Source organism: Halichoerus grypus, chromosome 12 (assembly GCF_964656455.1).
Source record: "Halichoerus grypus chromosome 12, mHalGry1.hap1.1, whole genome shotgun sequence".
In the NCBI taxonomy this organism is placed as follows: Eukaryota; Metazoa; Chordata; class Mammalia; order Carnivora; family Phocidae; genus Halichoerus; species Halichoerus grypus.
The window spans coordinates 69,835,581-69,850,331 of NC_135723.1; the positions used below are offsets into that span (position 1 = coordinate 69,835,581).

At 39.6% G+C, this 14,751-nt stretch overlaps 1 protein-coding gene across 7 annotated transcripts in view; it reads right to left on the reverse strand.

Annotated features, from left to right (window-relative positions):
- The window catches only part of DOCK4 (dedicator of cytokinesis 4), a 424,485-nt gene that overhangs the window by 19,276 nt on the left and 390,458 nt on the right, over positions 1 to 14,751 (reverse strand). For all 7 annotated transcript variants that reach the window (XM_036066399.2, XM_036066398.2, XM_036066397.2 and 4 more), the window contains 2 exons: positions 14,595 to 14,681; positions 241 to 417 (listed from right to left, as the gene is read on the reverse strand). In XM_036066399.2, coding sequence (XP_035922292.2) covers positions 241 to 417; positions 14,595 to 14,681 — 264 coding nt within the window. The remainder of the gene's footprint in view (positions 1 to 240; positions 418 to 14,594; positions 14,682 to 14,751) is intronic.

Sequence of the window (14,751 nt, forward strand, 5' to 3'; positions counted from 1 at the left end):
ATTTTATTCATCCAAGCACACACACACACATGCACACACTTTTATCCCCAAAATACCACATATCGGCAAATGGAATAAGTGTGCATCACAAATGACTGTTTGCTCCATTTAACAAAGAACTCTGTGTCAATTGTAACCCAATCTTAGCATGCAGATGTGTGTGCATATTTTGAAAAAAGATTTCTGAAGCCCTAAGAAATCAAATTTAAAAACTTTCAGACAACAATACCTAATCCTCACCTCTTGATACCTGGAAACTCCACCATTAACCGCAGCATCTATAACTCCATTCAGGCACATAGTCAAGGGATTAATATTCTGCATCTGTCTTGTCTGACACTGACTAATCAGAGTCTTCAGCTGCTGATTCTTATTTTCCAACACTTCAATTGCATTTTCCAGAGGACTCATTTCTACCTGAGAAGCAAATGCACATAAACATATTTTGGATTTTGTGACATTCAAGAAGAAAGTAGATTACCCATGTTCTCAATTATCTGTGCTCCCCCTTGGCTCCCATCAATATCTCTAACAGGGGCTATACAGTAGAATAGACAAGGATGTGGATGACAAATTAGCTGTTCATTGAAAGGTCTGGAAAGTGAAGGTGATTATACTGATTGGTTGAAATGTGGTTGGGATAATCAGCAATCATCAATCATATATTAGAACTGCAACAAGCCATGTAATCCTTAAAAGAAAATCCGAGGATCTCATGTCTGTTAAAACTCATTTTTCTTTTCTTTTGAAGAGCTAAATATTCAGGGGCCCTGCATATTATTATCACCTTTCTAGTTGCTTACTTAATGCAGAGCACCACAGGAGATACAAAGATGCATTTACAAATCCTCTGATGTCAAGGAGCTTTCAGCCCAGTTGGAAAGATGGGACATATGCCCATATGGACCCCCATATGCATATATAACAGCACCATAAGGTGGCACAGGATGGTACTCGGTTAGGAGTTATAGAAAATAAGATAATCATATATGCTGCAGGATCTATTTGTTGAAAGAGAGCCAAACAGAATTATAATGATTTAAAAATTCTAGGTTATATGGGGAACCTAAATGTGAAAATGATGAAAGTGTTCTTCAAATGTTTAACATTGTGGCCATTATTGTCATTGACATTCTCTTTGAGGAGAAGGTCTGCCAAGCTCTTAGCTGTAAAGAATTCAAGCTTACAATAAGTACATTTAAATATTGGTTTTTTCAGTTAAGGAAACAAATTAGATTTTTAAAGGTCACTTACATCATCTTAAAACAACACTGAAAAGTACTAGAATAATTTGACTATGTCAAAATTAAGATGATACATTCATCAAGAGACACTATGAAGAGAAGGAAAGATAAGCCAGAAAGGAGAAGATGTTTATAACATATAAAACCATCAAAGAGCCTATGTCCAGAATATATAAAGAACTGTTAAAAACAAATAAGAAAAAGGCAAACGACCCAGTAAAAAATGGGCAAAACACTTATACAGGCACTTTACAAAGGAAGAAATCCAAATGGCCAATAAATATATGAAAAGGTGTTGAACCTCACTTGTGATCAACAACATGAAAAACAACACCACAGTAATATACTACTAAGCACTCACTATATGGCAAAAATAAACAGGACAACAGCAAATGATGGTGAGAACGTGTGTACTAGACTTTCTCAGTTTTGGCTGTTGGAAGTTCAAATGGTTTCAATCACTTTGGAGAACAGTCTGGCACTATCTACTAAAGGTAAAGATCTCTCTATTATATTTTATGGTCCTGCATGCAGTTCTATGTAGACATATACCTGAAAAAAAAGTGGAGTAGGAGATATGTATAGATGTGTGTGAAGAAACGTACAAAAATGGTCATAAATGTCTTGAAAATCCCTGTCCATTGATAAAAGAATGCATAAACATATTGTGGTATGTTCACACGATGGAATAGTATGTAGCAATGCAAATAAACTTCAGTCACAGGTAACAACATGGACTAATACTACAGATAATACTGAGTGACAGAACCAAATTATAATAGAATATACACACTATGATACTGTTACATAAAGTTCAAAATCAGGCAAAACTAAATTGACTTGTTTTAGAGAAACAAACTTTGGTCATCAACCAAGCAAGGGAATGGATACCATATAAAGTGAGGATAGTGGTGACCTGTAAGAGAAAGGGAGCGAGTTGCCACTAGAAAGGGGTACATGAAAAGCTTCTGGGGTGCTGCTGGCAATGTTCTGTTTCCTGAGTGCTGGCAAGTGGGTATTTACTGTCTATTTAGGACAATAAACATTTGTTTTATAATCACAAAAGCTAAACCATAAAGTAAAAGTCTGAGGACTCTAAAGGACTGAAAGTTAAAAAGACATCTTAGAAAGTAGGACAGCAGTTGCCAGCGTTTTGGGGGGGGGGGGGGAAGGGGAAATGTCCAATGGATACAGAGTTTTAGTTTTGTGAGATGAATCTGTTGCATAACAGGGCACACATAGTTAACAATGTACCGTACGCTTAAAAATAGTTAAGATGGAAAATTTTATACGTGTTTTGGCCAATGGTAAAAAAAATCATGCTCATCTTTATAAATTCAAATGCTATTAATATGAAAAAGATTTAAAAAGCAAACAAAATGCGAGAATAGTCCAAGATGGGGGAGGGGTAGGAGACCTTAGTATTGTCTGGTCCCAGGCATTCAGCTAGTTATCTATCAAATCATTCTGAACACCTGCAAACTCAACCGGAGATCTAAGAAAAGAATTGCTGCAATTCTACAAATAGAAAAGCGACCACTTTCTGCAAGGTAGGAGGTGCAGAGAAGCAAATCCGAGGGGATATATGGGAAGATAAACTGTGGGGGGAGGGAGCCTCTGTAAACCCGCTACCAGAAAGTGATATAGCAGCAGAGCACAAAATCGGAACTTTAAGAAGTCTGCTCAGGTGAAGGACGTCCCTGCCTGAAAACGGGGCACAATCCTAGGAGGGATAGTGTGGCCTCAGGATCCCCAGGGTCACAGGAATACCGGGGTGCTGAGTGCGGCAGAGTTTCCAGGCACTGGAGCGGGTTGCAATTAGTGAGCCCAGGAGTGGGCTTACAGCCTGGAGTTGCCATATACCACAAACAGCAGGATAGTCGGGAGCCTGCTCTCTGAGCAGGGGCCCAGCGAGGGGCAGAACCCCGGTGAGACCCCCCACTTCCTCCGCTGGGAGGAGCGGTGCAGGTACGTGTCACAGGAGTCTGCAGGCTTTGGAGACTCAGGACAGGGTGGTATGCCTGACACAGAAATGCTCAGTCACAGGCTGGGTGAGCACGGAGTGCGGATGGAGACCAGGGAGACAGGTCTTTTCCCTGAAGGCGCCCTGAGGAGTGGGGCCCTGAGCTCTTGGCTCCTCTGGGGCGGGAGATTGGGAGGCTGCCATTTTCATTCTCCTCCTCTAAAGCTGTGTGGAAAACCTCCAGGGAACAAAAGCCACATAGAGCAATCCAGAGCCACTTACTTAGCCTGGCCCCCTGGCAAGGGCTGTACAATTACGCCCAGGGCAAAAGACACCTGAGAATCAGCACAACAGGCCCCTCCCCCAGAAGGTCAGCAAGAACAACCAGCCAAGACCAAGTTTACCGATCACAGAAAACTGCAAAACTCCAGTGCTAGGGGAAAATAGTATATAGAATTCATGTATTTTTTTTTCCCCCATGATTCTTTAGTCTTTCAATTTTAATTTTTTTTTCTCTTTCCTTTTTCAACCAATTTCTTACTTTATCAACTCTAAATTTTCATTTTTAGAGTTACATTCTATACTTTCATTGTATTTTTTTTTTTTTTTTTTTAAAGATTTTATTTATTTATTTGACAGAGAGAGAGACAGCTAGAGAGGGAACACAAGCAGGGGGAGTGGGAGAGGGAGAAGCAGGCTTCCCGCTGAGCAGGGAGCCTGATGCGGGGCTCGATCCCAGGACCCTGGGATCATGACCTGAGCCGAAGGCAGACGCTTAACGACTGAGCCACCCAGGCGCCCCACTTTCATTGTATTTAATTTTATTTTTGTATATATATAAGTTTTTCTTTCTTTACAATTTTGGGATGCAGTTTCTTCTAACAAACAGACCAAAATACACTCAGGATATAGTGTATTGCTCTGTTCTGTTCACTTGTCTGATTATATTCTCTCTCTCTTTTTTTTTTAAATTTTATTATTTTATTTTTCGGTTTCAGCTCTCTTCTGATTTGTTTAGTGTATATTTCTCTATATACTTTGTTGTTGCCATTTTAGTATTTTGTTCTTCTTTCATCTATACTTCTCTGGATAGAATGACAAGATGGAAAAACTCAGCTCAAAAAAGAGAACAAGAGGCAGTGCTGACTGACAGGGACCTAATCAGTATGGATATAAGTAAGATGTCAGAACTAGAGTTCAGAATAATGATTATAAAGATACTAGCTGGGCTTGAGAAAAGCATAGAAGACACTAGAGAATCCCTTTCTAGAGAAATAAAATAACTAAAATCTAACCAAGTCAAAATCAAAAAGGCTATTAATGAAAGGCAATCAAAAATGGAGGCACTAACTACTAGGATAAATGAGGCAGAAGAGAGAATTAGTGATACAGAAGACAAAATGATGGAGAATAAAGCTGAGAAAAAGATAACTACTGGATCATGAGGGGAGAATTCGAGACATAAGTGATACGATAGAGTGAAACAATATTAGAATAATTGGGATCCCAGAAGAAAAGGAAAGAGACAGAGAGAGAGAGGGGCAGAAGGTATATTGAGCAAATTATAGTGGAGGACTTCCCTAACCTGGGGAAGGAAACAGGCATTCAAGTGCAGGAGGCACAGAGAACCCCCTTCAAAATCAGTAAAAATAGGTCAACACCCCAACATATAATAGTGAAACTTGCAAATCTTAGAGACAAAGAGAAAAATCCTGAAAGCAGCTCGGGGGGGAAAGGAGGTCTGTAACCTACAAGGGTAGAAACATTAGACTGGCAGCAGACCTGTCCACAGAGACCTGGCAGGCCAGAAAGGACTAGCATGATATATTCAGGGTGCTATATGAGGAAAATATGCAGCCAAGAATACTTTATTCAGCTAGGCTGTCATTCAAAAGAGGAGAGATAAAAAGCTTCCAGGACAAATAGAAACTAAAAGAATTTGTAATCACCAAACCAGTCCTGCAAGAAACATTAAAAAGGATCCTTTAAGTGAAGGGAAAGCCCTAAAGTAACATAGACCAGAAAGGAACACAGACAATATACAGTAACAGTCACCTTACAGGCGATACAATGGCACTAAATTCATATCTTTCAATAGTTACCCTGAATGTGAATGAGCTAAATGCCCCAATCAAAAAACACAGGGTATCAGATTGGATAAAAAAACAAGACCCATCGATATGCTGTCTGCAAGAGACTCATTTTAGACCCAAAGACACCTCCAGATTGAAAGTGAGGGAGTGGAAAACCATTTACCATGCTAATGGACACCAAAAGAAAGCTGGGGTGGCAATCCTTATATCAGACAAATTAGATTTTAAACCAAAGATTGTAATAAGAGATGAGGAAGGACACTATATCATAATTAAAGGGTCTATCCAACAAGAAGATCTAACAATTGTAAATATTTATGTTCCTAACAGGGGAGCAGCCAATTACATAAGCCAATTAACAACAAAATTAAAGAAACACATTGATAATAATACAATAATAGTAGGGGACTTTAACATCCCACTCACTGCAATGGACAGATCATCTAAGCAGAAAATCAACAAGGAAATAAGAGCTTTGAATGACACAGTGGACCAGATGGACTTCACAGATATACTCAGAGCATTCCATTCTAAAGCAACAGAATACACATTCTTCTCAAGTGTGCCTGGAATACTCTCCAGAAGAGATCACATATTGGGTCAGAAATCAGGTCCCAAATGGTACCAAAAGATTGGGATCATTCCCTGAATATTTTGAAACCACAATGCTTTGAAACTTGAACTCAATCACAAGAGGAAATTTGGAAAGAACTCAAATACATAGAGGCTAAAGAGCATCCTACTAAAGAAAATGAAATTGAAATTGAAAATGAAATTGAAAATGAAAATGAAAACACAACTGTTTCAGGTGGTCCAGGAGGGAAATATATAGCAATAAAAGCTTTCTCAAGAAACAAGAAAGGTCTCAAATACACAACCTAACCTTATACCTAAAGGAGCTGGGGAAAGAACAGCAAATACAGCCTAAAACCAGGAGGAGAAAAGAAATAATAAAGATTGAGCAGAAATCAATGAAATAGAAACCAAAAGAAGGGTAGAACAGATCAATGAAACTAGGAGCTAGTCCTCTGAAAGAATTAATATTGATAAACCCCTGGCCAGACTAATCAAAAAGAAAAGAGAAATGACCCAAATAAATAAAATCATGATTGAAAGAGGAGAGATCACAACCACCACCGAAGAAATACAGACAATTATAAAAACATATTATGAGCAACTACATGCCAACAAATTAGGCAATCTGGAAGAAATGGATGCATTCCTCGAGACGTATAAACTACAAAAACTGGAACAGGAAGAAAGAAAACCTGAACAGACCCATAACCAGCAAGGAAATTGAAGGAATAATCAAAAATCTCCTAACAAACAAGAGTCCAGGGCTGGATGGCTTCCCAGGGTAATTCTGCCAAACATTTAAAGAAGAATTAATACTGATTCTTCTGAAGCTGTTTCAAAAAATAGAAATGGAAGGAAAACTTCCAAACACTTTTTATGAGGCCGGTATTACCTTGATCCCAAAACCAGGCCAAAGACCCCACCAAAAAGGAGAATTACAGACCAATATCCCTGATGAACATGAATGCAAAGTTCTCACCAAGATACAAGCCAATAGGATCCAATAGTACATTAATAGGATTATCCACCATGACCAAGTGGGATTTATTCCTGGACTGCAAGGTTGGTTCAACATCCACAAATCAATCAATGTGATACACTACACTAATAAAAGTAAGGACAAGAACCATATGATCCTCTCAACAGATGCAGAAAAAGCATTTGACAAAGTACAGCATCCTTTCTTGATTAAAACTCTTCACAGTGTAGGGATAGAGGGAACATACCTCAATATCATAAAAGCCATCTATGAAAAGCTCACAGTGAATATCATTCTCAATGGGGAAAAACTGAGAGCTTTTCCCCTAAGGTCAGGAACATGGCAGGGATGTCCACTATAACCACTGTTGTTCAACATAGTATTAGAAGTCCTAGCCTCAGCAATCAGACAACAAAAAGAAATAAAAGGCATCTGAATCGACAAAGAAGAAGTCAAACTCTCACTCTTCTCAGGCGACATGATACTCTATGTGGAAAACCCCAAAGACTCCACCCCCCAAATTGCTAGAACTCATACAGGAATTCAGTAAAGTGGCAGGATATAAAATCAATGCACAGAAATCAGTTGCATTTCTATACACTAACAATGAGACAGAAGAAAGAGAAATTAAGGAATTGATCCCATGTACAACTGCACCAAAACCCATAAGATACCTAGGAATATACCTAACCAAAGAGGCAAAGGATCTGTACTCAGAATAACTATAGAACACTCATGAAAGAAATTGAGGAAGACACAAAGAAATGGCAAAACATTCCATGCTCATGGATTGGAAGAAGAGATATTGTTAAAATGTCTATGCTACCTAGAGCAATCTACACATTCAATGCAATCCTTATCAAAATACCATCAACGTTTTTCACAGAGCTGGAATAATCCTAAAATTTTTATGGAACCAGAAAAGACCCCAAATAGCCAAAGGAATGTTGAAAAAGAAAACCAAAGCTGGTGGCATCACAATTCTGGACTTCAAGCTCTATTACAAAGCTGTAATCATCAAGACAGTATGGTACTGGCACAAAAACAGACACATAGATCAATGGAACAGAACAGAGAACCCAGAAATGGACCCTCAACTCTACGGTCAACTAATCTTCGACAAAGCAGGAAAGAATATCCAGTGGAAAAAAGTCTCATCAACAAATGATGTTGGGAAAATTGGACAGCCACATGCAGAATGAAACTGGACCACTTTCTTACACCATCCACAAAAATAGACTCCAAATGGATGAAAGACCTAAATGTGAGAAAGGAATCCATCAAAATCCTAGAGGAAAACACAGGCAGCAACCTCCGTGACCTCAGCCACAGCAACTACTCGCTAGACACGTCCCAAAGGCAAGGGAACTAAAGGCAAAAAATGAACTACTGGGACTTCATCAAGATAAAAAACTTTTGCACAGCAAAGGAAACAACTGACAAAACCAAAAGACAACTGACAGAATGGGAGAAGATATTTGCAAATGTCTAAGCAGATAAAGGGCTAGTATCCAAAATCTATAAAGAACTTATCAAACGCAACACCCAAAGAACAAATAACCCAATTAAGAAATGGGCAGAAAACATGAACAGACATTTCTGCAAAGAAGACATCCAAATGGCCAACAGACACATGAAAAAGTGTTCAACGTCACTCGGCATCAGGGAAATCTAAATCAAAACCTCAATGAGATACCACCTCACACCAGTCAGAATGGCTAAAATTAACCAGGAAACGACAGATGTTGGCAAGGATGCAGAGAAAGGGGAATCCTCCTACACTGTTGGTGGGAATGCAAGCTGGTGCAGCCACTCTGGAAAACAGCATGGAGATTCCTCAAAAAGTTGAAAATAGAGCTACTGTATGACCCAACAATTGCACTACTAGGTATCTACTCCAAAGAATCAAAGGTAGTGATCCAAAAGATACAAATATAGCAATCCGAAGGGGCACGCAACCCAATGTTTAAAGCCGTAATGTCCACAGTAGCCAAGCTATGGAAAGAGCCCAGATGTCCATCGACAGATGAATGGATAAAGATGTGGTATATATATATACATTGGAATACTACTCAGCCATGAAAAAAATGAAATCTTGCCATTTGCAACAATGTAGATGGAACTAAAGAATATTATGCTAAGTGAAATAAGCCAATCAGGGAAAGACAATTATCATGTGATCTCACTCATATGTGGAATTTAAGAAACAAAACAGAGGATCACAGGGGAAGAGAGGAAAAAATAAAAGAAGAGGAGATCAGAGAGGAAGACAAACCATAAGAGACTCTTAGGAAATCATAGGAAACAAACTGAGGGTTGCTGGAGGGGAGTGAGGTGGGGAGGGGAGATGGGGTAACTGGGTGGTGGGCAGTAAGGAGGGCACATGATGTAATGAGCACTGGGTGTTATATAAGACTGATGAATCACTGACCTCTACCTCTGAAACCAGTAATGTATCATATGTTACTTTTTAAAAAAAGTAAACAAAATGCAATAAACACAGGCCAAAGACAAATAATAACTTGGGGAAATATTTCCACATATATTCCTGACTAATTATCGATATTTCTCAAATACTGAAGAAAACCAGAGGGAATAATCAGTGCATTCACAAAATAAATAGAAACTGTAAATAAATATATGAAAATATATCTTTTTTTAAAAGATTTTACTTATTTATTTGAGAGAGAGAGGCAGAGGGAGAGGGAGAAGCAGACTCCCCCCGATCAATCCTGATGTGGTGCTTGATCCCAGGACCTGGGGATCATGACCTGAGCCGAAGGCAGATGCCTAACCGACTAAGCCACCCAGATGCCCCGAAAATATATCTTCTTATCTAGCATTCAACAAATGCCAAAAAGAAAAAAATCAACCCTAGTATGATCATTTTCATTTTCTGTTATTTGGAAAGATTAAAATAATACCCAGTGTTGGAGAGGTTGTTGGGAAAATGGGTATCCCCAAGAATAGTCATCCCTGCCAGACAGGAAATAAATTGGTACATGCCATTGTTGGCCCATGAAGCAAAGGTTAAATTGTCGACTCTTTGATAGATCAATTCACTTTTAGGGAAATTATTCTAAGGAGATGGTCAAAGAAGTGTGCAAAGAATATTGTGTAAAAAATGTTCATCGAGGAATTATCTTCATCTAGCCCCCAGATTGTGATCTGTAAATCCTCTTACCACTAAAAAGAAGGAGTCATTGGAGAAATGGTTGCTTTAAGGTCTGGGGCAAGGGGTGTGTAAGTGAGCATGGGGTACCTAGTCATCCCGGGGAGCCAGGAAGGCAGCTGGGAGGAAGACATTAAAGCAGTTGGCCTGTGATCCATGCACTCTCTTTAATGGAGGAATAAATATGCTTGGGGAATAGAAAAGAAGGCAGGTGATTGGGTCTTATCCCCTTGTCAATTGCACCTTCAAGGAAACAGACAAATTGCCAGGAAGAAGAGATGGTATCTGTGTCCTCAGCTAAAGAGTTGCTTATACTAGTAACACCCAGAAGCCAGGAGACATGATTTCCTACAGAATGTCCCAGAAACGTTTTCTAACTCTCTGCAGTATAAAATGGAATATTTCATAATGTAAATTTACTCCCTGGGTGAGGAATCTTGTGAATCTTACTTAGAGACTCCATCTATTCCACGTTATTATTGATGTGGGAAAGAAAGACCTGGAGGACAAGGCTTGAGGTCTCAGATGTCTCTCTGCTTCATCTGAGGCTCTTGATTGCCTTAAGTTATTAGGAAAGCTTCCTGCTGATTTGACCATCCAGTCCTTTGTTTTAGCTCTGTAGCAACTATTGGGATGCTATCAAAAAGACTCAGAAGTCAATTTGAAGAGGCTCCCAATGGGCAAAATGGAACAACTTGAAAAATTAATAAGAGTAATAACTGCAATGGATTAAAAAAAACAAGTGTGCTTAAGTCCATGAATTACTAATGATACTAAAACCAAAACCAAAGAAAAACTTCTCTGGTCACTTTTGTAGGGTATTATTCTTCCTTTGCTATACCTCAGGGTAATCATATAGTGGATGAGGAAACGTTTCTCATTATAGAAGTGTTCCGATGAATAAACAAAGAAGGAGTGATAAAATATCACCATTTTGTGATACCTAATAGATTAGGGCCGTCATCATCAGTGGCTGCCAACACAGCTACAAGAAAGACACAACCAGAAGCTTGTAACACCACCTATGAAGTACTCTTGCAAAAAAAAACCAAAAACAAAAAATCCCAAATAACAACATCGTATCAAGCCTCTAAATCTAACTGCCAATTTACAAAAAAATAGAGGGACAAAGAAACACATTAAACTACCCCAATGGTTCAGTCTGCAAATTGTAAGGCAAAAAAGCAATTCAGGGAGAACCTATAGATCAACAGAGACTTTAGGAGACCTCTCAACCCGTTGCGGTGTATGGCCCTCATTTGGATCTGAAATCAAACAACAAATGACAAAAAACCAAAACTCATAAAATAAACAGACCCTTGGTGAAGTGTGAATGCTGCCTTGATATTTTATGTCAAGGAGTTACTGTTAATTTTTTAGATGGGATAATATATGATATCGTGGTTATGTTTTTTAGTTAATATACATATTTATAGATGAAATGATATGATGTCTGAGATTTACTTTAAAATAATCCAGTATAAAACAGGAAGATGCTGGTAAAACAAAATTGGCCTTTTTGATAGTTGTTTAAGTAAAATGATGGGTAAATCAGGTTCATTATATATATATATATTTTTTTAAATATATTTTTAAATTACTATGACTATACTGTTTTTTTTTTTTTAAGATTTTTTATTTATTTATTTGAGAGAGAGAATGAGAGAGAGAGAGAGAGCATGAGAGGGGGGGGTCAGAGGGAGAAGCAGACACCCCGCTGAGCAGGAAGCCCGATGCGGGACTCCATCCCGGGACTCCAGGATCACGACCCGCGCCGAAGGCAGTCGTCCAACTGAGCCACCCAGGTGCCCCTCATTATATATTTTCTTTACTTTTGTATGATACAACTTAAATTTAAAAGGGACACTGGATGTTGTGCACAGAGGTGACTGCAGGGGGTTAGGGTAGAAACACATAACCACTTAGGACACTACTGCAGAAATCAGACACTAGATGGCGCTATTAGTGGGGGCTGGTGAAGAGTGGTTGGATTCTGCCTATATTCTGAAAGTAGAGCCACATGATTTTCTGATGGATATTATGTGACATGTGAAACTATTCTCATTATCTGTAGTTGGAGCTTAAAAAGTCGTCATACATTTCTTTTGTAGTTTTTTTATCTTGTTTAAAATTTTTTAAATGAGCCTACTTATAAACCAGAAGAAGTACAGATTTTTTTGTTTGTTCTCAATAAAAACAATTACTGAGAAAACAGTAGTTCAAAGGCATTGTCATCTTCGAAAGAATGGGATAATATATTCTGGGGCCACGTTTAGAGAATAAAGGCCCACAATCTCATCTAAAACCTTTGGTGCCAGAAGTTTCACAATTCAGAAAATTTCAGATTTTAGAAACATAATATACAGCACATGGAGTCTATTATGTAATCCTCAAACAGGGTCCGGGGAAATTCTCTTTAACCAAATGCATTAATATTTCTGCAGTAACACATAAGAATATTCATACCAAATGACATAAAGATCATAAATGGTCTTACATCAGATCAGGTTAGGCTTATTACCAATTGAGTTTGGAGCTGAACTTAGGAAAACATCTTTTGGTTTTCAGAATCTTTTAGATTTTGGCATTGTACATAAGGAATTTCAATTCAGGTTGGCATACATTTATTTAGTACCTACTATGTGTCCCTGATCTTGAGGACCTTATATGCCATGCATCGAAGCAGTAAACCAGCAACTTTAATAGAAGGTGGGGACATTCCAGGCAGTGGGAACAAGAGAAAGACATAAGGCTGTTATGAGTGGGCTGTGTTCAGAGAACAAAGTAGCCCAATTTAATTTGTTCTGTTTGAAAGAACGTAAGATTATATATTCTAATAAAGTAGGCAGCTGATGTTTGAAAGGTTATGTTTTGTCATGCTTATTATCAGCATGGTACTTTTTGTGAGTATTGTGTGCGTGTGCGTGCGTGTGTGTGTGAGACGAGGGTGTGGGGGGTAATATTTCAAAGGTTAGGATCATTGGTGAGGCCTCAGAGAATTTAATGCTCTGGGTAGTAAGTAGCTGAAAAGGCTCTCTGAATCATTAATGCAGGGATAGATGACTAAGAACATTTCTGTGGGTTGGGCCCATTCAGCATGAAGCATAAGACTTTCTAAGACTGTTTAGCAGCCTCTACTCTTCCATGGAAGGCACCAGGGTATACCATGTAAGCAACCAGCTTTGGGGACCCTTGACTCAGACCCTACAAGAATAGGACTACACTGAGGCAGTCTACTGAACTGAGTTCCATTTCTTTATTTTTTTAAAAGATTTTATTTATTTATTTGAGAGAGAGAATGAGAGACAGAGAGCCCGAGAGGGAAGAGAGTCAGAGGGAGAAGCAAACCCCCTGCTGGGCGGGGAGCCCGATACGGGACTCGATCCCGGGACTCCAGGATCATAACCTGAGCTGAAGGCAGTCACTTAAACAACTGAGCCACCCAGGCGCCCAGTTCCATTTCTTTAGGAAGCCATGTGAATTTTTTAGCACTGTAAAAGGAAAACACCATTAAATCCTTATCTTAATCAAACATGATAAGCTGAGTGGTTTCAACGCTTAGTGAGATTTCAGGTAGGACAGGCCATTCTTGGAAGACCATTTGGGCAGGAGCTGCTCTTACGTATTCAGTGACAGAGTGGCTTATTACCTAAATAGGAAAGGAGTTAAATGATATTTTCACAATCGTCACTTTTTCAATCAGCTAGAGGACTACGGCAATCAAAGGGCTGGCTTCAGTCCTGATGGATGTAGCAAGGGAGGGAGAAGGATGCTGCTTGGTTGCAGGGCTGCCATCAAGGTGCTGCTAGCCCAGGAGCGACACAGGCAGCAGGCCAGGTCTCTCCCCGATACAGCTGCTGTCAGCACCCAGACCTCGGGCCTGGAGCTGGGGCCTGTTTTACAACCTGAAGGGTTCTTGCGTGCTGTGGTTTCCATAGAATGACACCCAACGGTCTCCAGCTGGTGTTCATCCAGGACGGCTCAGTGAGACTCACACAGCCGCCTCCCTTCTACTGCCACCAGGATCAGCACGGAGCTACTGGAACTCTGCGCTAGCCTCAGGCTGCCTGTAAGGAAACTGAGCTCGAAGAGCTGGCTGGGACTGGCTGTCGAGGCAGGAAAATCTGGGTTTGAGTCTATCCTTTTTCAACGTCTTGATGTGAGACCTCTGGCAAAGGCTTTTAACTTCTGGTTAAAACTTGTAAAAAGAGGGAGAGGGATACATACCTCATAGTTTCGGTATGATGATTAAATAAGACAAGGTAGAGAACCTCTTCCCACTGGCCTACAGTCATTCAAATTCCAGCTCTTTTACTCAAGGGCCTGCAGGGTTTCCATGCTGTAGTCATAGTTCTTTTTGAGGAATGCCTCTTGCTGGCTGGACTAGGAGAACAGTCACGTTCCCCTCCAAGCCTTGGTCACAGGGGTCAATACCATAAACATTTACTACCTTACTCTGTGTGCTTCCGGGAACTTGGAGTCAACAGCAGAAGCAATTAATATATGGCATGACTCCCGGTGAGCAACTGTGATGAGAAAGTACTTGAGAATAAGCTCTGATGCTTACCACTTCACGCTTTTCCACTTCAAACCAGCGGGAAATTCCAGGTAAACTCTGCACCAAGTATAATGATGTTCTCTCCACCCAGAGACTCTACGGAATACAAAACAAATTAAGTCCCCAAGTGTCCCTTCTTCCTAGTTACTGAGCTATGACTAACGTT